Raw genomic sequence first — 25,312 nt, 5'->3', positions numbered from 1 at the left:
AAAGTTTAGACAGGTGAAGAACGACAGATTGTAAGCATTTGTCCAGATAAGTGACTATTACTCGGAAGAGAAAACAAGGATAAATGATGGAACAATTACTCAAAATGCCTGTAGTAAACATCACAATTAGCAAAACTTTTTTTCAAAATTGATTTGCTGTGCTCATCATAGCTGTGCATGGTTTGTTTGTGCAATGAAGAATGATAAGCTGTATGTCCAGAGAACTCACTCTCCATTTGACCCTCAGATAAGCTGTTGGTTTGTTTACAACATGCATGACGTATTGCAACTGCTTCTTTATTGCCTTGCTGGGCTCAGCAATTCATGTGGTGTGCACAATGCTGTCATGACAAATAGAAATTACAGGCAAACTCCAGATAAACCTAAATTCTAATTTCCATAAGTGCCTCAATGTAAAATGACTTTCACCCACATACAGTAAGAATCTTTGAGATGGTTTGTAGCCTGTTTGTCATCCCAGTAAGATTATTTCACGATTGCACTGGGAGAACACTGAAGAGCTGAAACCCATGACTGACAGCAACAGTTTACTAAATGCTGTGATCCTTATGTTGCTGCTGACATGCTTCAGTTACTAGGTCAGCTTGTTACCTTTATCTTTTCATGACACAAAGCCCTGGCTCTGCTGTTAAAATATTAATATTAATACTGTAAAATTTACATCTACATAATGCAAAACAATAACTTGAGGTTACTTATTTCATAAGTCTGGTTCTATAATAACATAAGTGACGTGTCTTTCTATGGAGGAAATGCTCTCTCTGCATTATCCTCAGAAGCCTTGATATCATTATTCCAGCCAGTACTGGCTAGCAGTCGTGACGCTTATTTCAAGAGATTGACATGGTGTCACCCAGCATTCAAGCTAAGCTCAACTCTTCCTCATTTTACACAAGGAGGGTGATCTGGTGAGACATCTCGCTCATATTGTCAGACAACCGAGGTATAAATGAATGTTTGAAAGGGAGCTTAAGATTAGTTATGTCTTTATAACTAATCTTAAGCTCCCTTTCAAACATTCAATTCAATGTCTCACTATGGAGATGCACAGACTCCCATATTGCCAGATAAAGTGACATCTAATGTATAGAACCTTGCAAAGGTCAGAGATGAAGCCCAACTTTCTGCTGCAAATATTTCTTTCATTGTCACCTCCTTAAATAAGGCAAAGGAGGTTACCACTCCTCTGGCTGAGTGGTCGCGTAGCCACAAAGGGGGTCTTAGTCCCTTGCTGGTATAGACCACTTTAATTGCCTTTACAATCCAATGGGATTGACATTGTTTGCTGATGGCTTGCCCACATGGGATTTGACAATTGAAGCACAAAGCTGATCAGACCTCCTACATGGTTTTGTTCTTTCAATATCAGCATGCAAGACTCTTATTGGACAGAGAGCATGCAGTGCTCAGAAAAAGGGAAGAAGAAAAAATGCCCCCAGCTCCAAAGAACGCACCTTTGAATTTTAGGCGTGTTTGGTTTGGTCAAAGTATGACGTATGGCCTTGGGATTACCCTGCATAAACTGAGTGCATTGTGCATGGATGTCAGTGACACATATGCTGATGCAAGAGCCAGCAATATTATGTCTTAAGGGATAGTGTCTTCATGTCTGCCTGATTCAGTGGCTCAAATGGTGGATGGGAGACAGCATCCAGTACCAGAGATAAATCCCAAGAAGGTTCCAATGTTCTAGACATGGGGCGGAGCCATCGTGTTCATTTCCCACCGTATGATCTGCAAAGCCCACATAGCAGGCTGAAATGACTGCTAAATAAACTAATAGTAGAAAAAGCCTTGCCTTTGTCCAGCAGCTCCTGAAAGAAGGACAGAACCGCTGCTAAAGACCATTGAAAGGAAATTATCTGAGATTTCCTGAACCATTCTTCATACACCCTTTATTTGTTTTCATGCAATGTTCCAGTGACGCTCCCTGTGAGTGAAATTTGTGATTCCTCAAGTGGTGCAGTGCTGCAGCACAATCTGCAGTCACTTCGATATTATGGTGGATATGGTGTGTTCGACACAGAGGAATCACCGCCAGTGCAGATGCCACCAATCCCAACATCTGCAGACACTGTTTAAATGGGACGAAATTCCCGGTTCGAAGCACACTTATGTCTGATATCAGCTTCTTTACTCTGTCTGTGCAAAGGCGTGTGCTCTGAATCAATGAATGTCAGAGTTATTCCTCTGTAAGAAATGACCTGGGTTGGTTCCAGGACACTCTTTTCATAGTTTGACAAAACCTAGAGCAGTCATATGATCTACTGGCATCCTCATATGCTTTCTTGACACCTTTTCAGACTCAGACAGTAGTAGTCAGACATTTATTTCTTTTGCTATGGGGATGACCTGTTCCTTTAAAGGAGGCAGTAGACTCCTGTGCATTTGACAAAAAACTTGGGGATTCAGTGAAGGACAGAAATGTGAATACTGCTGCTTGGGCATGCTACAGCTCAAGGCACATCACATACACCTCATGAGTGACTAGTCCTGAAATTTTGCACAATAATTTGTAAATTTGTACACATTTTGGTTGGTGGTATGCTGACTACCATTTCAAACTTAGCCCGGTGTAGCCAGTTTGTTCAGATCCTTCTGCCTTGAAACAAGCATCATGACCACCAGCTGGTGTTTCCTGGTAATGATATTAAGGCTTCTGAGGAAAGTGCTGAGAGAGCATTGCCCTCATGGTTAGACACCGAAATGAATGTTTGAGGGAGAACTCACTGGTTCAAGTTGGATTCCAGGGGAAATACTTGAATAAAACACAGTTGTAAATGGGACATTTTGAACTTTATTTATTTCACTGTTGGAATCATGTGAGATCCAAACTGTTTGCTGCTGTTCACCATCTTTATCTCAGGTACTTTTTATTCTTTTATCACCTCACCACTGGGCCCATGACACTGAAGTCACAATAGATGTAGGTCAGCAGTGTTGTCGGCTTCCTGGTTCAACAAGCCGTGACAGAGACTCACATCCAGTGTCCCTTAAAGATCTTCTACAAACAGCAGATCAGTGTTACAGAGGAACATAGGCTATGTGTCAGAGCAATGAGTCAAATGGGGAAAGATGCTGCTGGATGACATGAGTTTTACATGCCATGTCTGAGCTTGTTACACACTTCGTTCCATTTTTGTGTATTCTCTGTGCAGGCGACCGTTATGTGGTGGTAGACTGTGGTGGAGGGACAGTGGACCTGACTGTCCATCAGATTCGTCTTCCAGAGGGACATCTGAAAGAGCTCTACAAGGCATCAGGTAAATGAATGCAAAAAAGAACAGCTGACTTTTCAACTTTAAGAAAAAAGAATTGATTCACACTCACCACCACTTCTTATTGCAGGTGGTCCTTATGGTTCTATTGGGATTGACTATGAATTTGAGAAGCTGCTGTGTAGGATCTTTGGCCAAGATTTTATTGACCAGTTTAAGATAAAGAGGCCAGCTGCCTGGGTGGACCTGATGATTGCATTTGAGTCTCGGAAGAGAGCAGCAGCTCCTGACAGAACCAACCCGCTCAATATTAATTTGCCCTTCTCCTTCATCGACTACTACAAGAAGTTCAGAGGCCACAGTGTGGAGCATGCCCTGCGCAAAAGCAAGTAAGTGAAAACAGAAAACCAGAGACTAAACCTTAAACTAACATGTTGAAACCAGTGTCTGTATGACCCTGATCTGGAACAAGTCAGAGTGAAAAGTATTCTGTCTGTCGCATATTTATTTGTTTCTGAAAACAAAAGTCACAAATACGGCAACAAAATAAGCAATGACTTGTATAATTGTCAGTAACTGACAATAAAAATATTGGAAAAGAGAACAAGAGCCATGGGAATTTGCATTACATTCATGTGCAGACACTTTTCCTGCTGCTGTATGTGATACAAGTAGCCTTTGATCACCAAAGACTTTGTTTTTCAAAATTAAAATTTAAGTATGGAGCTGTACTGAAGACACGTTAGCCTCGATTCTCATTACCGAAACTGATTATATTCCAGGATGAATGCAGACAGCTGCAGACTTGCACAGGCTTCTGTGCATACTACACATATGTGTGCCCTAGAAAACATGATGGTGAACACCAGACAGCGCAAAGCTGTAAATTTAATCATGAATCAAATTTAGAGCAGAACAGCATTTAAAACAGCAACATTTTTTGCCAAAAAGAAAAAACTCCTGACTTAAGAAAAAAGTTTTGCATTAGACCTCTGTGTTGTGCAGTGTTAGAGAAGACATAAATGGTGGCGTAACTTTTCACTTACAATATTATGAGGCCTTACTTCTGGGACCACCATGGAGTCTAGGTATTAATGGCCCTGTCTTTTGTCTGTGTCGATTTCCATCCCACACACAATACCAGAGAGAGGAACACTACCAGATATTTTTATGGCTGAAATTGGAGCCTCAGTGGCCTCCAGGCTCCTCTGATGCCTCACAGGAAGGTCTCAGTCTGTCTAATTGTGCTGGAAAACCCTGGGAGGGGCCAACGCTGTTACACACATGTGCTCATACTGTACATGAATCACACATGTGGGATGACAGCAGATGGATACCATAGATTTTTTTCAGGATTTATTGTTCAACAGCCGAATGGCACCAGGTATAGCAAAATGGACCTGTAGGCCTCTAGAGACAGGACTGAGGGAAACAACCTACAAAAATCTATACCAGTGCATGATACTGAGCTCTGGTTTCTGCTTCTGGTTGTCTAGCTGCACAGTGGTTGATGTCCATACCACCTTACCTTAGTCTTGCTAATTGATATGTCCAGGCAGCATAGATTCCCAAGATGATGATTTCCAAGCAGAAATCTATATTTACTGCAGTCAGCTAGACAGAATCTGTATCACCATATTGAAGCTGTTGGAACGACAAATAAAGCACAAGTACAGTACAGTGGTGTTAAGGGACTTATTTATTCACTAAATATCTTGGGTTGAGTACAGACAGCATATGGAGAGCACACATTCAGATTATAACTAGTCTAACTTTGGCCTGTCATTGCATTACTCACCTATTCTGATGTTGGAAAGGTGTGTGGGAATTCTCAAGCAGTTTGGCCAATCTAAAAAGATTCAGATGTTTTATGCTGACGCCATTCAGGAACCTTTAGGGTATGTCAGTACTAAACCATTAGACATGCTGTTTGACCACGTTTGTGCTTATGCCAGAACCCACACAAGGCTGAGAAAAGACTAGCATGAATAGTTGGAAGGATGGGAGAATTGTTTGAGCACTTTGAGTATGGTAGCGTCTCTGCCAGGCGTAAACTAATCGTGACGTCACCCGCTGGTTTCAACACCGAGAAAATGAAGCCCGGATTTTGCTACTTCCTGGTCGCCGTTTTGGATTTTTTGGAGCCAGTGACGTAAAAAGCGTCATCAAACAGACTGGACCGGAGAGCAACTAGGGGCAGGATTGGCTGAGGACTCTCTTATCCCGCCCACATTTTACCGCAGAGGCTTCTGTTGCTGTCTATCAAGTATAGCCACGTCCCCTGGCTCTGCCAACTTTAACGATTTATTTAAAATTCAGTATTGATTTATTTTAAGTTCGGCCACCTGATCTCTCATTTTGACAATGAAAACTAACGGGAAAAAAATCCTGAGCTGTAGAACATCAGTCTATCAAATTTTATTTTTTCCAAAAATGAAGTGGGGTCTATGGAGCAAAAGCTTTTTGGAGCCAACCCTAGTGGACGGCGTGATATTGCAAGTTTTTGACACTTCCGGGTTGCCTTCAATTCTGGAGCCAGGTGCTACGTCCATCTTTATATACAGACTATGGTCTCTGCTCAAGAAGTGCTCGTATTGACTAGTCCACTACTTTTCGTTCAAACTGGTGCATCTCGTGAACGATTAGATGAATTGCCATTATAGGTAATCGTTATCCCCAGAACATGATTTTTGTTGAGTTTTATTTAGCATTACCTGCACTATAATGTGTTTATCTGTTAAGTTCTTTGCTCTATATCCACATGCATGATTGCATTTTGGATAGCGTGTCCAAGTCTGCATCCATCCTGAAATACGATTTAATGCTAAGCTAAGCTCACAAAGTCGTGATCCAACTTATATTATTTGATAACATTATCATCAACCTCAGATGCACTTTGTTTTTAATGCTATTTATCAAATGTTAGAACACTAACAGAAAAAAACTGAGATGGTAAACACTACCCGTTGAACATTAGAATGTTAACATTGTGACTGTGAGCATGCTTTCATGCTAATGTAAGTATAGTCATAAAAACCTGCGAGCTTTAGACTGAATAAATCATTCCTCAAGCTCACAACACCTGGATTGCAGTAGTATTGCAGATAGCACTGAGCTACAATTTTGGTTTATTGTTTGTAAGTTTCAGTGGAACGGTGTCCTAATCACATATACTGGAGAGTCTTTGTGAAAATACAAGCATTGTACTGTCATTTTACAAAATGATCTTAAGATTCTGAACTGATGATGTTGTGGAACTGTGTGTGAAGAAGTTTTCCTGATATCATTTTACACTTGAACATAAATGCGCTGGTCATTAGTTTGACTTTATTTTATAAATAATTGGGCTAACCTTTGGCATATAGTGATATGTTACGGTACTTAAAATGTGATAAATTTTGAAATGTTGGTTTGCTTCACTTGACCCTAACTGTAGATGAACCCAATGTAACTGAACTGAATACACAATATGTGACACATTTTCTTCTCTCCTGCTCTCCAGTGTGGACTTTGTTAAATGGTCATCTCAGGGAATGCTGAGGATGAGTCCAGATGCTATGAATTCCCTCTTTAAGCCCACCATAGACCACATCATCCAACATCTCAGTAAGCTGCATTCATAACTCATAAACCTCAACACACGCGTATGTCTCTCCCCTTTCTCTTCAAACAAGTCTTTCAGCTCCAAAGGAAATTATGTTTTTAAAATTGTGGTAAAACTATTCTACAATTTTCAAGACAGGTTTGTACTCATTGTGCCACTGCTTTGAACATTTGAAAGCAATTCATCAAAAACAATACTTTATATGTCACGGCTTAGCTTATTCAGACCGAACAGAGAGCCACTACTACCAGAACCGGAGAAGTTGAAAAAAGGATTTATTGTTCAGGGGTGGATATGGCTGGAGTATGAGGACCGGAATGCAGGGACGGGAATGCAGGCGGGGGGAGGATGTGGCCAGGTGGATCTGGGGGCCGGGGATCGGCGGTAGTCCGGGTCCGGGCGGGACCGGAGCGCTGCGGATCTCTGTGGGGGATCCCTGGCGGCCAGACGTCAAGAGCTTAGAGTTCGGTGGAGGAGAGGAGTTTGGAGAGGACGGACGTAGCACTCTGACGATCCGGGGGGGCCGAGGTGTCGGATTGGCTGAGCAGAGACGGCGTCTCGCCGGTGATGTTCCGGGAGGGGGCTCCGGGAAGGCAGGGAGAGCCGGTTGTCTGCTGCGGCTTCAGCAGCCAGGAGGGAAACGGGTTGGGGGTTCAAGGAAGGGTCCAGGCGGAATGGGGGATCCAAGTGGGGAGGGGACCGGTGCCGAATGGCTCAGGGGGGTTCCAGTGAGGGTTCCAGGTGGGGAGGTCTCCGGGCAGCTGGGTCTGGAAGAGGGTAAGAGAGGTGCACGTTAGAAACGTCAAAATTCTTAATAAACTTTCTGGAGGCTGGAAAGAGAACTGACAGCGAAGTCTATTTCAACAATCTGGCAGGGTGTGGAGTGTTGAGCCGGTACTTATTGTGAGGTGGGTAATCAGGGTGATTTCTTCCAGCTGCCCGGGACTCATGGAGGAGCTTGATTACCTGAGTGGAGACGGCTGCGAAGCCGAACTCCACTCAGGTGTCGTGCTGAGGGAAAGCAGAGGAAGAGGGACGGATGGGAGACAGAAGACACATAGGGAGGGGGTTAGTTTGGGATGCCAGGTGGGGAGGGGTGAGGAGAGGGCCCTGACAGTACCCTCCCCACAACGGGCGCCTCCCGGCGCCCCACGAAGCCGGTCAGGGTGGTTCCGGTGGAAGTCGGCGATGAGGGAGGGATCCAGAATCCGGCTACTGGGAACCCAGCACCGCTCTTCCGGGCCGTAGCCCTCCCAATCCACCAGATATTGACGCCCCCTACCCCGGCGGCGGACATCCAGGAGGCGGGAGACTGTGTACACTGGCTCGCCGTCTAGCATGCGGGGGGGTGGAGGGGCCGGAACGGGAGGGGCCAATGGACTTCCTGAACCGGTTTGATTTGAGAAACGTGGAAGGTGGGATGGATCTTCATGGCAGCGGGGAGTTTCAAACGAACGGCAGATGGATTGATGATTTTGTCGACGGGGAAGGGACCAATGAAGCGGGGAGCCAGTTTCTTTGGAGGGGACACGGAGGGGAAGATCCTTGGCCCGAAGCCAGACCTTCTGGCCCGGGGTGTAGATGGGTGCCTCGGAACGATGGCGATTCGCCTGGTCTTTGGTCTTACGGGAGGCGCGGAGGAGGGCGGCGCGGGCCTGGCGCCAGGTGGCGGGCGCACCGGCGAAGGTGCGCCTCTACAGATGGAACCTCGATCTCTCTCTCCCGGTCCGGGAAGAGAGGCGGGGGGGTAGCCGTAGGCGCAGTGAAAGGTGACAGCCCCGGTGGAGGAGCAGGCAAGGTGTTATGTGCGTACTCCACCCAGGGGAGTTTTGAGTTCCCAGGAGCTGGGGTTCTTTGAAGCCAGGCAGCGGAGGGTGGCCTCCATTTCCTGATTCAAGCCGCTTCCGTCTGGCCGTTGGTCTGTGGGTGAAAGCGGAAGATAGGCTGACCTTGGCCCCAAGTGCTGTACAGAAGGACGCCAACCTGCGAAGTAAACTGGGGCCCCGGTCCGAGACGAGTCTATGGGGATGCCATGGGCTCGGAACACGTGGGCCACCAGCAGGTCGGCGGTCTCGCGGGCTGAGGGGAGTTTAGATAGGGGCAATGAAATGTGCAAACTTTGAGAACCGATCAATTATTGAGAGGATGGTTGTCATACCTTGAGATGGGGGTAGACCGGTGACGAAAATCCAGGGGATATGGGACAAGGTCGGCGTGGGATTGGAAGGGGGTTGCAGGAAACCGGAGGCTGGGTTGGTTGGGGGTTTTGTTTTGTGCACAGACGGAGCAGGCTGAAACGAACTCAACGGCAATCGTGATTCATGGAAGGCCACCAGAACGCCGGCGGAGAACCGCCAGCGTCCCTGGACACCCCTGGGTGGCACGATAACTGGCTGGAGTGCACCAACGGAGTACGTCCGGTGCGGGCGGGTCTCCGGAACGAACAGCGTTCCTGGGGGACCGCTCTCAGGAACTGGTTTTGCTGGGCTCTGCGGACAGTAGCTTCGATATCCCCAGTTAGGCAAGCCAGGTGACAGGGGGACAGGATTGGTTCAGATCTTCAGGTGCGTTCTCTTTTGAGTAGATGCGCGACAGGGCATCAGGTTTAGCATTTCTGGGTTCCGGGGACGATAAGAAAGGTGAAACAGAACCTATCAAAAAACAGAGCCACCTGGCTTGCCGAGGGTTATAACCGTTTTGCTGATCGAGAGTACTGGAGGTTTTGTGGTCGGTCACACCAGAACGGCTGTTCTGCCCCCTCCAGCCAGTGCCGCCACTCCTCCAGAGCCAATTTTCACTTGCCAGCAGCTCCCGGTCTCCCACCGCATAGTTTCTTTCCGCCGGGGAGAGTTTGCGGAGTAGAAGGCGCACGGGTGGAGTTTCTCATCTCCGCCGGTGCGCTGTGAAAGCACCGCCCCACTCGGTGTCCGAGGCATCACCTCCACAATAAACTGCAGACCAGGGTCTGGCTGGACAGGATCGGGGCGGAGGTGAACCGGTTTTTGAGGGTCTGGAAGGCGGCGTGAGCTGTGGGGGACCAGGTGAACTTACAGGAGGTGGATGTGAGAGCGGTCAGGGGTGCGGTGATTTGGCTGTAATTCCGGATGAAGCGGCGGTAGAAGTTGGCGAAGCCCAGGAACCGCTGGAGCTGTTTGCGATCCCCTGGGGCTCCGGCCAACCCTCCACCGCCGCTACCTTGGCGGGTCATCCTGATCTTCCCAGCAGCAATGATGTATCCAGGAAGGGCAACCGTCGGCGCATGAAACACGCACTTCTCAGCTTTCAGGAAAAGGCGGTTTTCACGGAGACGCTTCGATTACCCTCCTCACGTGCCGACGGTGCTCCTCTAAGCTGCTGGAGAAGATCAGGATGTCGTCGAGGTATACGAAGACAAACCGGTTCAGGAAATCACGTAGCACATTCATTGACTAGATGCTGGAAGACAGCCGGGGCGTTGTGAGGCCGAAGGGCATGACTAGATACTCGAAGTGGCCTAAGGGGGTGTTGAAGGCTGTCTTCCATTCATCTCCCTCCCGTATCCGGACCCAGGTGGTAAGCGTTGGCGTAAAATCCAACTTAGTGAAAACGGTGGCGACCAATGAAGTGGGGTGAATGCAGAATCCAGAAGTGGGAAGAGGATATTTATTACGGATGGTGATCTGGGTTAATTCCCCGGTAGTCCCACAGGGGCGCAATCCTCCATCCTTCTTCCCACGAAGAAGAATCCTGCACCAACGGGGGAAGTGGAGGGGCGAATCAGCCCGGCCGCTAATGACTCTTTGATGTAATCCTCCATGGCTCTTTGCTCTGGTTTGGAGAGATTGTATAATTTCCCACTAGGCAAGGAGGCGTCCTTCTGAAGCTCGATGGCGCAATCGTATGGTCGGTGGGCGGAAGGGAGAGGGCCTGGTCCTTATCAAACGCAGGAGCTAAGTCATGGTATTCTACGGGGATGCCAGTGAGATCGGGGGGGTTAGAACGGGCTGGCGTGTGGGACTACCGGGGGCCGAGGCAGAGAGGAGGAGGTGGCATGCAGCTGGGGCTCCATGAAAGAATCTTCCCTGAGACCAGTCAATGTGAGGGTTGTGGCGTCTTAGCCAGGGAAATCCGAGGACCAGAGGGGTGTGTAGGTTGGGAGAGTGCAGAGGGTGATGGATTCAGCGTGATTACCAGATATACGGAGAGTGAAGGGGACAGTTTGGACCTTAATGGTGCTAGACGGCGGCCATTCAGGGAGAAGGCAGAGAGGGGAGGTTGAATGGGTTCAGTGGATATCAGTTGCCGAACCAAGGACTCATCGATGAAGTTTCCTTCTGCACCCGAATCCACGCAACGCCGCGACTGAACACTGGTGATCTCTCCACTCAAGGGTGGCTGTCACCGGAGGTGAGTCGATGGGGAGGAAAGCATGGTTCGACTCACCAGGACCCCCCGGTCACTGGTGAGTCGTGGATTTTCCCGGCTTGGCCGGGCAGGTGGCTGAATAGTGTCCCATCTCTCCGCAGTACAGACAGGCGTTCCGTTGTCGGCGCGCCGTCTTTTCCTCCTCGGAGAGGTGGGCCCGGCCAAGCTGCATGGGTTCCCCCCCGACGCGGACTGGACTGGGGGCAGAAGGCAAGGAACCGGTTCTGAGCGACTGCGGGGCGAGGTGGGCTGATTCTGGGAGGGGGGCCGGTGGCGCCGGGACAGGGGGATCGAGGCTGGATTGGGAGGCGGGGCCGCTGGGGTCGAGGAAGCCAGGAGTTCTCCTTTCTCTCCGGCGCTCCCGGAGGCCGGTTTGTTCCAGCCGGATCGTCAGGTCGATGAGCTCCTTCAGGATCCCAACTCCTCCTTAGGGCTAGTTCGTCCTTAAGCTCCTCATTTTAAACCGTCCTGGAAATGGTAACGGAGGGCCGAATCATTCCAATCACATTCGGCCGCCAGGGTCCGAAACTCGACAGCGTAGTCCGCGACACTCCGTCCCCCCTGCTTAAGACTGCCAGTCGCTTGGCTGCATTCTGTCCCTGGACCGGGTGGTCGAACACCTCCCTCATGGCGGTGCGTGAACGCTGAATAGGAGTCGCAGACGGGGTTGTTATTCATCCAAACCGCCGATCCCCAGCGCCGCGTGCTCCGGTGAGTAAACTCAGTGTGTAGGAATCTTTTGTTCATCTGTGCTGTAGGTGAAGCGGTTGCATGCAAATACTAAAGACGTCTGCATGAGGAATTCTGGCAGGTTCCCTTGATCTCCTGAATAACGTTTCAGGGGTGGGGATATATGGTTCACGAGATGGAGGAGAAGACGGAGCAGCGGGCCGAAGTTCTGGAGGTGGGGTGAAGGGATAAACTGGGGGGAGTCTGGGTTGTGGATAACTGGACCAGGGAGGTGGGCTACCTCACGGCTTAGCTTATTCAGACCGAACAGAGAGCCACTACTACCAGAACCGGAGAAGTTGAAAAAAGGATTTATTGTTCAGGGGTGGATATGGCTGGAGTATGAGGACCGGAATGCAGGGACGGGAATGCAGGCGGGGGGAGGATGTGGCCAGGTGGATCTGGGGGCCGGGGATCGGCGGTAGTCCGGGGTCCGGGCGGGACCGGAGCGCTGCGGATCTCTGTGGGGATCCCTGGCGGCCAGACGTCAAGAGCTTAGAGTTCGGTGGAGGAGAGGAGTTTGGAGAGGACGGACGTAGCACTCTGACGATCCGGGGGGGCCGAGGTGTCGGATTGGCTGAGCAGAGACGGCGTCTCGCGGTGATGTTCCGGGAGGGGGCTCCGGGAGGCAGGGAGAGCCGGTTGTCTGCTGCGGCTTCAGCAGCCAGGAGGGAAACGGGTTGGGGGTTCAAGGAAGGGGTCCAGGCGGAATGGGGGATCCAAGTGGGGAGGGGACCGGTGCCGAATGGCTCAGGGGGGTTCCAGTGAGGGTTCCAGGTGGGGAGGTCTCCGGGCAGCTGGGTCTGGAAGAGGGTAAGAGAGGTAGCACGTTAGAAACGTCAAAATTCTTAATAAACTTTCTGGAGGCTGGAAAGAGAACTGACAGCGAAGTCTATTTCAACAATCTGGCAGGGTGTGGAGTGTTGAGCCGGTACTTATTGTGAGGTGGGTAATCAGGGTGATTTCTTCCAGCTGCCCGGGACTCATGGAGGAGCTTGATTACCTGAGTGGAGACGGCTGCGAAGCCGAACTCCACTCAGGTGTCGTGCTGAGGGAAAGCAGAGGAAGAGGGACGGATGGGAGACAGAAGACACATAGGGAGGGGGTTAGTTTGGGATGCCAGGTGGGGAGGGGTGAGGAGAGGGCCCTGACATTATACTTGATTGAGGTCAGTAACAGTTAAAGATATTCTGAGAACTGTGTTTTTGCTGCTCAGTTTTAAAGGGAGAGGCTTAGTCTCTGCCTAAATACAACTAACCTACATAATTTATTATTTCCAGAACTAGAGGAAAGTAGGTCACATTACTTCAGCATGGCCTGCATGGATTTTAAAACGGACAAAATCTTTCTCACCTAAAGAAATTGCGACCCAAGCTCTGTTTGTACGTGAGTGCATTCATGAACAGCTTGTGTAGCAGAATCAAAGAACTACCTTTGCATTAAGAACCTTAATATTGTCTGCAAAATGGAGCAATAAAAAGCAGTACAGATTTTCTTCATTTGCCATTTTACTTTTAGTAAATTGTGACATTATGACATTGAACAAGAGACTCAATGCCTCCTTCCACTGCCTACAGCAAGCATAAAGCAATATTGAGCTGGTGCTACAAGTTCATAAAGCTCCAGTTTGAGAAATAGGTTGAGTGGTCCTTCAAATATTCATACATTAAAGTAAAATCCACAAAGAAAATAGGAGTATTGACTGAACTCGTATTGAAGAAGACAAGCACTCAGAGAGCACAGTACTCCACCAAGGCTGCTCGGTCGTATCATTTCCAATGACTTAAAACTTGAAAAAAATTTGGTGGAGAAATCACGGCAAAATAGAAGGTTCCCATTTAAAATAGATGTACCCACAAACAAAATGATCTTACGCTGACCATAGGCGTGTGTTATGATGTGTACTTTATGTACGGATACCAAATCATGGGACTTAAATATGTAGCGGGCAGCAGGAATTGATGGGACTCAGAAACACCCCACAATTTAATCAATTGTTCCTTGTATCATTTGTATCATAAGTCCCGATAAGTCCACAACGGTCTATTTGTAGTAGTCGTCAGCAGGCAGCAGCTAGTGTTTACTTCTTGTCATAGAGTTACACCCTGCCGCTTTCTGGCAGTGATACAGAAATCTTTAGGAAATCTGTAGATCCAGACTATAAGCCGCATCTTTGCTGAAATCTAATCACTTGTTCCTTCTGCCATTTGTGACCTTCCCTGAAAATCTGTTTGTCTGTTTTTGAGTAATGTTGATAACAGACAGACAGATGGACAAACATACGCTGATCGTCACATAACTGCGCCACATTGCTTGGCAGAGTAACTATACGAAATATAGTGAATGAATCTTACAGTCAGCAACCATTAACACTAAGCTTGTACCCAACAAGTTAAATATTGACCTCTAAGAACAGAGCAACATCAAAAATCTTGGAGGAAATACAAAAGACAAGTAGTCCGATGCTGGAAGTAAGTTATTGGTCAAACCTGTGAACACCCATCACAGTTTATAGATCAACTTATGCTGCAGCCTTGATGTGCTTGTACCTGCTGTAGTTCAACATTTTTTATGGGCAGTCACACTTTATTGTTAAGATTTCAGGCTTAGTCACTTACAAAAGTAATGGTTTAAATAATCTACACTACCGTTCAAAAGTTTGGGGTCACCCAGGCAATTTCATGTTTTCCATGAAAACTAACTCTTTTATTCATGTGCTAATATAACTGCAAAGGGTTTTCTAATCATTAATTAGCCTTTCAACATGATTAGCTAACACAATGTAGCATTGGTAATGTTCCTCTGTACCCCTATGTAGATATTCAATTAAAATCAACTGTTTCCTGCTAGAATAGTCATTTATCACATTAACAATGTCTAGACTGTGTTTCTGATTCATTTAAATTTATCTTAATTGAAAAAAAAACTGCTTTTCTTTCAAAAGTAGGGACATTTCTAAGTGACCGTAAACTTTGAACGGTAATGTTGGTAAATCTTCAGCTTGTTTTTGACATACTGGTCATCTCACTGTTTCTATTTCTTGCTATAGTGTCAGAAAACATGTTCAGAAAAACAAAAGAAAATTAAATGTAATTTATAGTGAAAAGTAACTTCAGGTCTAATAAACCTACTTGCTAAGATATGTGCTAAGATGATGTTCCTCTGCTGTAGTAGCATTAAATAGGCATCAGAGCCCATCTGTGAAAGCTGTGGTCAGAGGAGGTGGTGCAGCAGACCAAGCACAGTGGTCATCACTGTATACACACGTGGACAAAATTGTTGGTACCCCTCAGTTAAAGAAGGAAAAACCCACAATTCTCACTAAAATCACTTGAAACTCACAAAAGTAACAATAAATAAAAATTTATTGAAAATTAAATAATCAAAATCAGCCATTACTTTTGAATTGTTGATTAACATAATTATTTAAAAAAACAAACTAATGAAACAGGCCTGGACAAAAATGATGGTACCTCTATGAAAGATTGAAAACTATTTGACCAGAGTGACATGATTAACTCAGGTGTGTCATTTAATTGACATCACAGGTGTTTCCAAACTCATAATCAGTCAGTCTGCCTATTTAAAGGGAGACAAGTAGTCACCCTGCTGTTTGGTGAAAAGGTGTGTACCACACTGAACATGGACAACAGAAAGCGAAGGAGAGAATTGTCCCAGGACATCCGAAAAAAAATTATAGACAAACATCTTAAAGGTAAAGGCTATAAGACCATCTCTAAACAGCTTGAAGTTCCTGTGACAACAGTGGCTCATATTATTCAGAAGTTCAAGACCCACGGGACAGTAGCCAACCTCCCTGGACGTGGCCGCAAGAGGAAAATTGATGACAAATTGAAGAGACGGATCATTGGAATTGTATCCAAAGAGCCCAGAGCAACCTCCAAAGAAATTAAAGGTGAACTCCAAGGCCAAGGTACATCAGTGTCAGATCGCACCATTCGTCGTTGTTTGAGCCAAAGTGGACTTCATGGGAGACGACCAAGGAGGACACCACTGCTGAAAAAAACTCATATAAAAGCCAGACTGGAATTTGCAAAAATGCATGTTGACAAGCCACAAAGCTTCTGGGAGAATGTCCTTTGGACAGATGAGACCAAACTGGAGCTTTTTGGTAAGGCACATCAACTCTATGTTCATAGACTCAAAAAGCAAGCATACGAAGAAAAGAACACTGTCCCTACGGTGAAACATGGAGGAGGCTCAGTAATGTTTTGGGGCTGCTTTGCTGCATCTGGCACAGGGTGTCTTGAAAGTGTGCAAGGTACGATGAAATCTGAAGACTATCAAGGCATTCTGGAGAGAAATGTGCTGCCTAGTGTCAGAAAGCTTGGTCTCAGTCGCAGGTCATGGGTCTTCCAACAGGACAACCATCCAAAACACACAGCCAAAAACACCCAAGAATGGCTGAGAGAAAAGCGTTGGACTATTCTAAAGTGGCCTTCTATGAGCCCAGATCTGAATCCCATTGAACATATGTGGAAGGAGCTGAAACATGCCATTTGGAGAAGACACCCATCAAACCTGAGACAACTGGAGCTGTTTGCTCATGAGGAGTGGGCCAAAATACCTGTTGACAGCTGCAGAACGCTCACTGACAAATACAGAAATCGTTTAATTGCAGTGATTGCCTCAAAAGGTTGTGCAACAAAATATTAAGTTATGGGTACCATCATTTTTGTCCAGCCCTATTTCATTAGTTTGTTTTTTTAAATAATTATGTTAATCAACAATTCAAAAGTGATGGCTGATTTTGATTATTTAATTTTCAATAAATTTTTATTTATTGTTACTTTTGTGAGTTTCAAGTGATTTCAGTGAGAATTGTGGGTTTTTCCTTCTTTAACTGAGGGGTACCAACAATTTTGTCCACGTGTGTATATGAACGAGAGGCAAAGTTTAATTCATTGGAATTCTGCTTCTGTCTTCTAGCTGAGCTCTTTGATAAGCCAGAAGTCAGCGATATTAAGTTCCTGTTTCTCGTGGGAGGTTTTGCTGAGTCCACCCTTCTGCAGCAAGCTGTCCAGAACATGCTCCAGGGCCGCAGCCGCATAATTATCCCCCATGACGTTGGCCTCACCATCCTGAAAGGTGCTGTGCTGTTCGGCCTGGATCCCAGCGTCATCAAAGTCCGCCGCTCTCCCCTCACATACGGGGTGGGCGTCCTCAATCGCTTTGTGGAGGGCAAGCACCCGCCAGAGAAGCTACTGGTGAAGGATGGCACACGCTGGTGCACTGACGTGTTTGACACCTTCATTGCTGCCGACCAGTCGGTGGCGCTGGGCGAGATGGTGAAGCGGAGCTACACGCCGGCCAAGCCTTCCCAGCAGGTTATCGTCATCCACGTCTATTGTTCTGAGAAAGAAAGTGCCGGGTTCATCAGTGAGCCCGGCGTCAGGAAGTGTGGGACACTTCGCTTGGATGTGAGCGGAACGGAAAGCACGGCACCACGTCGTGAAATCCAGACGCTCATGCAGTTTGGCGACACGGAGATCAGGGCGATGGCCGTGGATGTGTCCACTGGACGCACCGTCAAAGCTAGCATTGACTTCCTAAGCCATTAACCAGGCCATGAGAGAGATAATGTGTCAGAATTGTTGAAAGCAATGGAAACACATACATACAACAATCTGTGGATATTTACTGGAAAGCTGTTTATGGTCATGAATCTCAATGCTCAGTCACTCAGTTTAAAGTTGAGTGGTAGACCGAATGAAAGTGTTAAGCTTCACCTAAAACCCAGACATTCAACTGTAGAATCCATGTTATAGCAAGGAAAAGACAAAATGGAGTCAGAAAAAGCCCAGTGTGTTTTAGGTCTGTCGCTTAACTCCATCCTGCTAGCTTATTTCCTGAGGAGCTCCACAGTTTTCACACTCATAACAAACCCATATGCTGAGACTACAGTTTTGTTTAGTCATTTTTAGGAGCTCCTGACAGGAAAGATGAAGGCTATTGAACACTCCTCAACCACATCTTAACCATGATAAATTAACATAGGACAGCTTTTCAAATCTTCTCTTTGTGCATTTGAAAGGAAAGCTGTCAAAGCTAGATTTAAAATCTAATGTTCCATCACATTTCAGAATACATCTTTACATGCTTCATTTTGTTTAAGGTTTCAGCAGACCGTTGTATATTGTTAATGATGCTGGTTTATGCGGTGTCTTGTTGCGTCGTATATGCTCTACAAATCATTTTAGGAGATCCAAATATGAAGCGGTCATGATAACATGCTCTAATGAAGCATAATGATACAAATGAATTCTGTTATATTCTCCAGAAATGACATCAGCACCATTTCACCACCACTCTGGGGACCATGCCAGTTGTTTTGCATGATTTAGCTCTTGGAATAGTCAGACATTTTCTAGAGCGATTAAGCTGAACTGTTACCTTCCATCTGTTGCTCATTCACGGAAATGACTGTGAAATCCTCATTGTTGTGCAAAACAGGTCATATATGGAGGAACAAGGGACTAAGAGTTGACTGTGAGGTATATTTAGCCAGCTGTGGACCACTGTAGCTTTCAAAGGGAGGCCATGACCACCCCTGAGGTCCCACTGGCCATCCCAGATCTGAAAGATCAACTTTATTCACTGAAACTCTGATGTTAAAATTTTAGTGGATACAATGTAAAGTGTCAGAGTGCAACTGAAAGCAGCATTAAGTGACTGTAACAGCTACTGAACAGTAGCCAGTTGGCTTTGAGGCCCATCCATAAACATCACAGAGAGCGCAAGACACACTTTGCACCTGTTTAAGGTGCAAAGTGTGTCAAAAGGTGCAAGGTGCAAAGTGAGTCAAAGTGAGTGCAAAGTGAGTCAAAAATTCCCGCACATTTTATGTGCGGGAAGTTTTGACTCATTGACTTTGACAAAGTTTCCTGTCTATTACAAACTGAAATTCCCATAAAAATACAATATTACTGCATCTGACCATTAAACAAGTCAGATTAATGAGACTTCCAAGTAATGAATTAGCTGCCGATTACTTTGTTGCATCCAACTACTCTGTTCTCTAAGTATATTTCTCTACAAGTCAGATGTGGACAGTAAGAGACTGTACCATGGTTCAATCCAAAACAATTCTGTCTGGGTTTGTTACTACAAGCTACAAACTGCTGTTCTCACTGAACACATAATCAGTTTACACATTGCTGTATAATATTAATAGAAACCATTGTTCATAAATTGTTTTTAATTGTTCATGAAGTTCTAGTTGTGCAATTGGCAGTTGAAGAATCAACCACAAAATTGTGTCTTTTTACTAACAGTCTCCATTCAGGATTAGTATTTGTTTACCTACACTATCGTTCAAAAGTTTGGGGTCACTTAGAAATGTCCTAATTCTTAAAATAAAAGCATTTTTTCCCAATGAAGATAGTATTAAATAGATTTTTAATGGAATATCTACATAGGGGTACAGAGGAACATTTCCGGCAACCGTCACTCCTGTGTTCTAATGCTATATTGTGTTAGCTAATGGTGTTGAAACGCTAGCTGATGATAGGAAAACCCTTGTGCAAGTTTTCATGGAAAACATGAAATTGCCTGGGTGACCCCAAACTTTTGAACAGTAGTGTACATGATACAGATGAGATGTGACAGTAAATGATGGTCCATAGTTCAATCTTCTGTAGTAGGGAAATTACTCTAAAACTTGATGCCAAATCATGCTAAACCACCAGTATGGTCCTTTAATGTCATCCACTGTTTAAACCTAAATCCAGGAATGTGAAATGTGCAGCGAGCGCAATCTGAGAAGAAAGAACAGCCATCAAATATGCTTAACTGTTGCCTTTATTTGTTTATGCTTCTGACTATTAGCTGTGGACAGAATGCCACTTGCCCACTTGAATACTTTAAATCCAGGTGTGATCGCACGTGACGAGTGCAGGCCAGTTGAGACAAACAATGAAGTATGTTTATTTCTGTAAATACAGTATTTAAATATTGTACAGATTTTTAGCATCGTTTCAGCAGCTTTAGAACCAAGAGTGCGTGTGTGTGTGCGTATGGGCGGCGTGTGTGCTTTCGCATGGACATCTCATGTTTTTTTTTTCTCACCAGCCATAGCATGAAAGGTTGAGGCACGTTTCATTGCTGTGTTTTCTTTTGTTTTGTTTTTTTTTCAAAAATTGGATGTCGCCTTACTCTTGTTTTCAATCGCTAAGGAAACTTGAATACCTCCGTCCTTAAAAAAGCATTTCAGTGAGCGAGTCTGCTGTTAGTTGATGATAGCAGAGTTTGAATGTGTCCCAACAAACTTCCCATCCATTTATCCATTTAATGATGTATTGCATATACAGTAAAGAGTGTTTCCTCCCTACTGAGAAGAACTTGAGCCATCGAATTTAGCAGAAATAGTTTCTGTGTTAAAGACTTAGTTAGCAATAACCATACAAGTAAAAATCTCTGGGCTGATTATGAAAGGTTTGAAGTCTTAATCAAGAGTGCCTAGTATGAATTCAATGTGATGTCAGCATTCACTCAGCCAATCAGAGGAAGACAACTTTCTATACATGTGTGACTTCAGACGCGATCACTGAGCATCACACTGTGAATTCATGAGGAGCCATTGTCTTATCTAAATGTTGGACAACTTTGCCAGACATCCTGGTAAATCCGACTCCACGGGCAAAAATTAAAGGGGCATTACTCTGAGTTTCATCATACATTGATTGACCAGATGAAGGTACAACAACACTAGTAAAAGAAACGTTTGTCCCTCTAACGTAGTGACCACAACATACAGTGGTAGCTTTGGTTGTGCCTCGTTTCGTCCATGGCTAAATGCTCTTTTGTGTTTACCTCTCATTCAACTCAGCTGGATTGTATACAACTGGAAGGTGCAACACTTGATGCCGTAGCTGAATTCATGTTTTCAGATCTCAGTATGCTTTAAGCTAAATAGAGCCCTCCCTCTGAACTCTCTACAAGCTCTTTTGTTCGCATTTGTCGTCTTAATGAAATAATCCGGGCACTTTTCGCAGACAGTTTTTCTTTCTGGTCCCTCGGAGTTACCATCGCACAAATGACTGTGTAGGATTGGGATCACTGTCAAATTCTCTCTTGTGGACAGTTACAAGGTTTTCGATGGTCCAAAAAGCACTTCAAGTTATACTGAGGCCATCACAGTTCACTCGTGTTGTATTGTGGAAATTCTCTTTGAATATGTTGCCTACATGAATAATCTGCATCGGTTCCATTGATATGAGTAGATATCTGTACAGGATGCTGCGCTTTGGCAGTTCCAGCTGGATTCATTCACTTCAGTGTGTGCTTCACCAAATCCTAACACAACTCAAGGGGGCAGAACGTGTTCACACTTTATGCTAGCTCATTAATCAAGAGCTAGAAATGACACATGCTCTAAAGAGGCAACATTGTACCGTGGTAAATGTTCTGAAGAGAAAAACAAACTTTTCGTTGGTTGGTTTGAAGGGGATATTAATCAGAGTCATCGGTGTTGATCAACTAGCACTGATATGTTGGTCATTTTAGTTTGAAGGACTAAATTATAGCCAGTTTTGAAGCCTTTTTCTTTTATTTTTTATTTAAACTGAATTAAGGCTTGTCTCGCTTTCCAGTGTCGATGTACAAAGATGCACAAGCTTCAGTGCCCTCTGCTGTCTTCGGCACTCTTTCTGCAAATGCACGTTTCGCATGTGTCACAGTAATGATTAACAACAAGTTTATTGCTCTTACTAATCCACAAACCCGAGGTTAGCCACTGATGATGATGATGATGATGATGATGTCCTTAGACTCGTCGCTGCGTTGAAGACTGGCTGGACGACGCTCTGAGCTGAGCTTTAGTTGATGCTCAGAACTGATGGCAGCTCACAGCGACTTCACGTACTTTACCGCTAACTAACCTCATAACCCTTTCTTCCTCCTCCACGTCTCTGTGCTCACAAGGGTGAATATTAAAATGGAAGGATCTAATAACATCGTGATTCTGTTGTCTCCTTGGTTAGATAATTGCTATGTATTTTGTGCAACCCTGAGTATTGCATAATGCACGGGGTAATGTTATGTAGCAGCTTTATACCTGAAGCTATAATAAAATTATATGAAGACATGTTTAGCTGACATTAGCTTTCTCTTCTTGGTGCGCTAGGCAGGTCTGAGCCAAGTGGTTCAGTGGAGGTAATATGAGGTAGCTGTATAGCCAGTGTGCAATATGTACAAGCATCTGCGTAACACTATCTACAATATACAATATTTCTAAAGATTTTACCACTAAAATGATTGAGCTTGTAGTTAGGATCACCTCAGCCACTCTGGAACGCAACAAATGTACACTTTGTTCTTTTAGTCCTTAATTGCTAATGCTAAGAAGTTTTGTTTGTTTTTACTTTGAGTTACTTGTCTTGTTTTCTTGTGGTTTTCACAGTAATGGATGTATTCTGATCAATGCCAGGTATTCACTGTCAGATGGTCATCAATAAAATGTATGTGTATTTCAAATTCCTCTGTGTATTGTTTTCTGCTCATTTTTTACATGAACCAATCCTTCCATGAACGGCTAAGCTAGCATTTTACACATACTGGGGTCATGACTCCACATCATGATCAACAATAGTTTAATTGTCTTCACTTCTTTTCATTTTTTTTTTTTTTTTGCCTTTTTATGAGCTTTATTCAATAGAATTTGTTTATGGGTCACCCGCTCAACCAGTTGAGCTACTTGGGTGCCTATGAATTCTTTTCAAATTTAACACACACTACTATTCAAAAGTTAGGGGGCATTCAGACATGTCCTTACTTTTGAAAGAAAAGCAGTTTTTTTTCAATGAAGATAACAGTTTAGTGAATCAGAAATACATTTTAAACATTGTTAATGTGGTAAATGACTAGTCTAGCTGGAAATGGCTGACTTTTAATACCGGGCTTTGCAAAAGTTCTGTTACACGGTTTCATGATTTTTAGAGATGTTTACATGTCGGAGTGAAAAATTCCATTAAATAAACTGAAAGTTCTACCTTATAGGCAGGTGTCCTTAATACAATGTTTTTCTCCGGTGAAGTTGTATCAAGATGGAAGTCAAAAGAGTTGAGATATCTGCTCTCCTTTGTGCTGAACATCAGCCGGATGACCGTCCACAAAGTCGCGGAGAGGCTAAAGAATGGTGAAGATCTTTCAGGTCTTCACCATTCTTGAAAGATCACTAAAAGATCTTCACCATTCTTGAGCCTCTCCGCGACTCTGTGGACGGTCATCCGGCTGATGTTCAGTTGCTTGGCTCTGTCAGACTTGTTGTGGCCAGCATGAAGGAGAGCAGATATCTCAACTCTTTTGACTTCCATCTTGATACAACTTCACCGGAGAAAAAAATTGTATTCAGGACACCTGCCTATAAGGTAGAACTTTCAGTTTATTTAATGGAATTTTTCACTCCAACATGTAAACATCTCTAAAGATCATGAAACCGTGTAACAGAACTTTTGCAAAGCCCGGTATATTAATAGAGAACATTGCTCACAGATAGTTTTCAATTCTTCATAAATTCCTGGTTGTGCAATTGGCAGTTCAAGAACCAACCTAAGAACAGTCTCCATTTAGAATCAGTATTTGTTTACTTACACTACCGTTCAAAAGTTTGAGGTCACTTAGAAATGTCCTTATTCTCAAAAGAAAAGCATTTTGTCAGTGAAGATAGTATTGAATTGATTTTTAATGGAATATCTCCATAGGGGTACAGAGGAACATTTCCAGCAACCATCACTCCTGTGTTCTAATGCTGCATTGTGTTAGCTAATGGTGTTGAAAGGCTAACTGATGATTAGAAAACCCTTGTGCAGTTATGTTAGCACACGAATAAAAGTGAGTTTTCCTGGAAAACATGAGATTGTCTGGGTGACCCCAAACTTTTGAACGGTAGTGTACATATTTCTTTATAAAGCACTACAAGATTACAGATTCATTTTGTTGCAAAATTTACAATGACAGTTAAAGGAATTCTGTTCTGTCTTCTGAAACTTTCAGTCCCAACTGTGATACCATGTTTCCGTCTGTGACAATGGTACTTAATGAGCAATGTTCTGCTGAAAACTGAAAGTGTTAACAATGGCTGCAGGTTGAATTAGTTGAACAAGCCTGTGATGAGTCGATTAAATCTATCCAGGAGTCACTTGAACGCTGCTTTAGTGGAAGCTGAGGCCTCAGTGTGGAAGCTACAGTCTTTACTGAGAGGATTGTGTATTAAGACACTAAGCAAAAATTTGAAATAACTGGACATTTCCCATACAAGGTCCCACCACATAAACCAAATTATGTCGTCTCCATGTTAAAGGCCAGGTTCAAACTGCAGTTCCACGCCACCAGGTCTGAAAGAGAAAAACTGTTGCTTGGATTATTTGCTGAAGTCTGGACAACAGGTAGAGTCTTTGTGAGGCAACACTGTCACCAAGTGGCGGCTTCACACTTTCAACTGGTCTGTGATAATATTATCCTGGTGCCAGGGGTAAGCAGCATACAAAAAAGAGGCTTTATCGAATTTCTACTGAACTCATTAGTGACGGAATGGTAGAAAAAAAAGCTCCAAAAATAGAAGGGTGTAAACAGTGCATTAAGAGGTAACAAAATGGCATATGAGTATGAAATGATACATCCTACTGACTCACTCCTTTTGTAAGGTTCAGAAGAACTCTGTGGGCTCTGTACCCCATCGATTATTATTTTTGTAAGAAATTACACATGGAAAAATCCAGCATTGCAACCTCTCCATACTGTAAGAGCAGACTGATCTTTTTGACTCAGTGTGCTAATTTTTGACAACACATTTTATATAGCAGATTTTTTTTTAATTGCTGCAGTAAACTTGAGAGTGTTTTTTATGGTTAAAGTTTTGGTGATCTATGTCCATACCAGCAATATTTTCTAAGATAATTTTTGGACACAAGAACTAGACTGCACATCGCTTTGCTGTAATCTGTAGAGCATCTGAACACAACTGGCCTTAATTATTTTAGCGAAGATCGTTCTTTATCAATAAATAACAGCCTTAACAACTCTGAGTGCCACACATCTCTGTTTATACAACTTTAGTCATATGCTACCAGGAAAGCTACAATGAATGTTTTAAAGAAGTTGCGATATAACCACAACAGCAGCCAGGTCACTCAACCTGATTTAGCCCAATAAACAAAATCCATGGACTTTGGATGCTTACAATTCTTGAATGTTATATGTCCTGTTTTTCTTCGGTTTTTCATTATGGCAGGAGAAGCTCCAAGTACTTTTGTGACCTAGCTGCAAAACCTCCACTGAAACCCCCCCACAACGTCTCTTTGTTGTCACCGCTGTGCTT

General features: G+C 44.5%; 1 protein-coding gene across 3 annotated transcripts in view; it reads left to right on the top strand.

Annotated features, from left to right (window-relative positions):
* hspa12a (heat shock protein 12A) overlaps positions 1–22,470 on the top strand; it is a 70,181-nt gene extending 47,711 nt beyond the window's left edge. For all 3 annotated transcript variants that reach the window (XM_022194330.2, XM_022194331.2, XM_022194329.2), the window contains 4 exons: positions 3,180–3,284; positions 3,370–3,628; positions 6,742–6,845; positions 16,927–22,470. In XM_022194330.2, the coding sequence (XP_022050022.1) occupies positions 3,180–3,284; positions 3,370–3,628; positions 6,742–6,845; positions 16,927–17,558 (1,100 nt within the window). In that variant the 3' untranslated portion in view covers positions 17,559–22,470. The remainder of the gene's footprint in view (positions 1–3,179; positions 3,285–3,369; positions 3,629–6,741; positions 6,846–16,926) is intronic.
* Positions 22,471–25,312: the final 2,842 nt, after the last annotated feature.

The sequence above is a fragment of the Acanthochromis polyacanthus genome, chromosome 15, assembly GCF_021347895.1.
Source record: "Acanthochromis polyacanthus isolate Apoly-LR-REF ecotype Palm Island chromosome 15, KAUST_Apoly_ChrSc, whole genome shotgun sequence".
Taxonomy (NCBI): Eukaryota; Metazoa; Chordata; class Actinopteri; family Pomacentridae; genus Acanthochromis; species Acanthochromis polyacanthus.
Note: the sequence above shows the minus strand (reverse complement) of the source record. Positions and strands in the feature narration are given on the sequence as shown.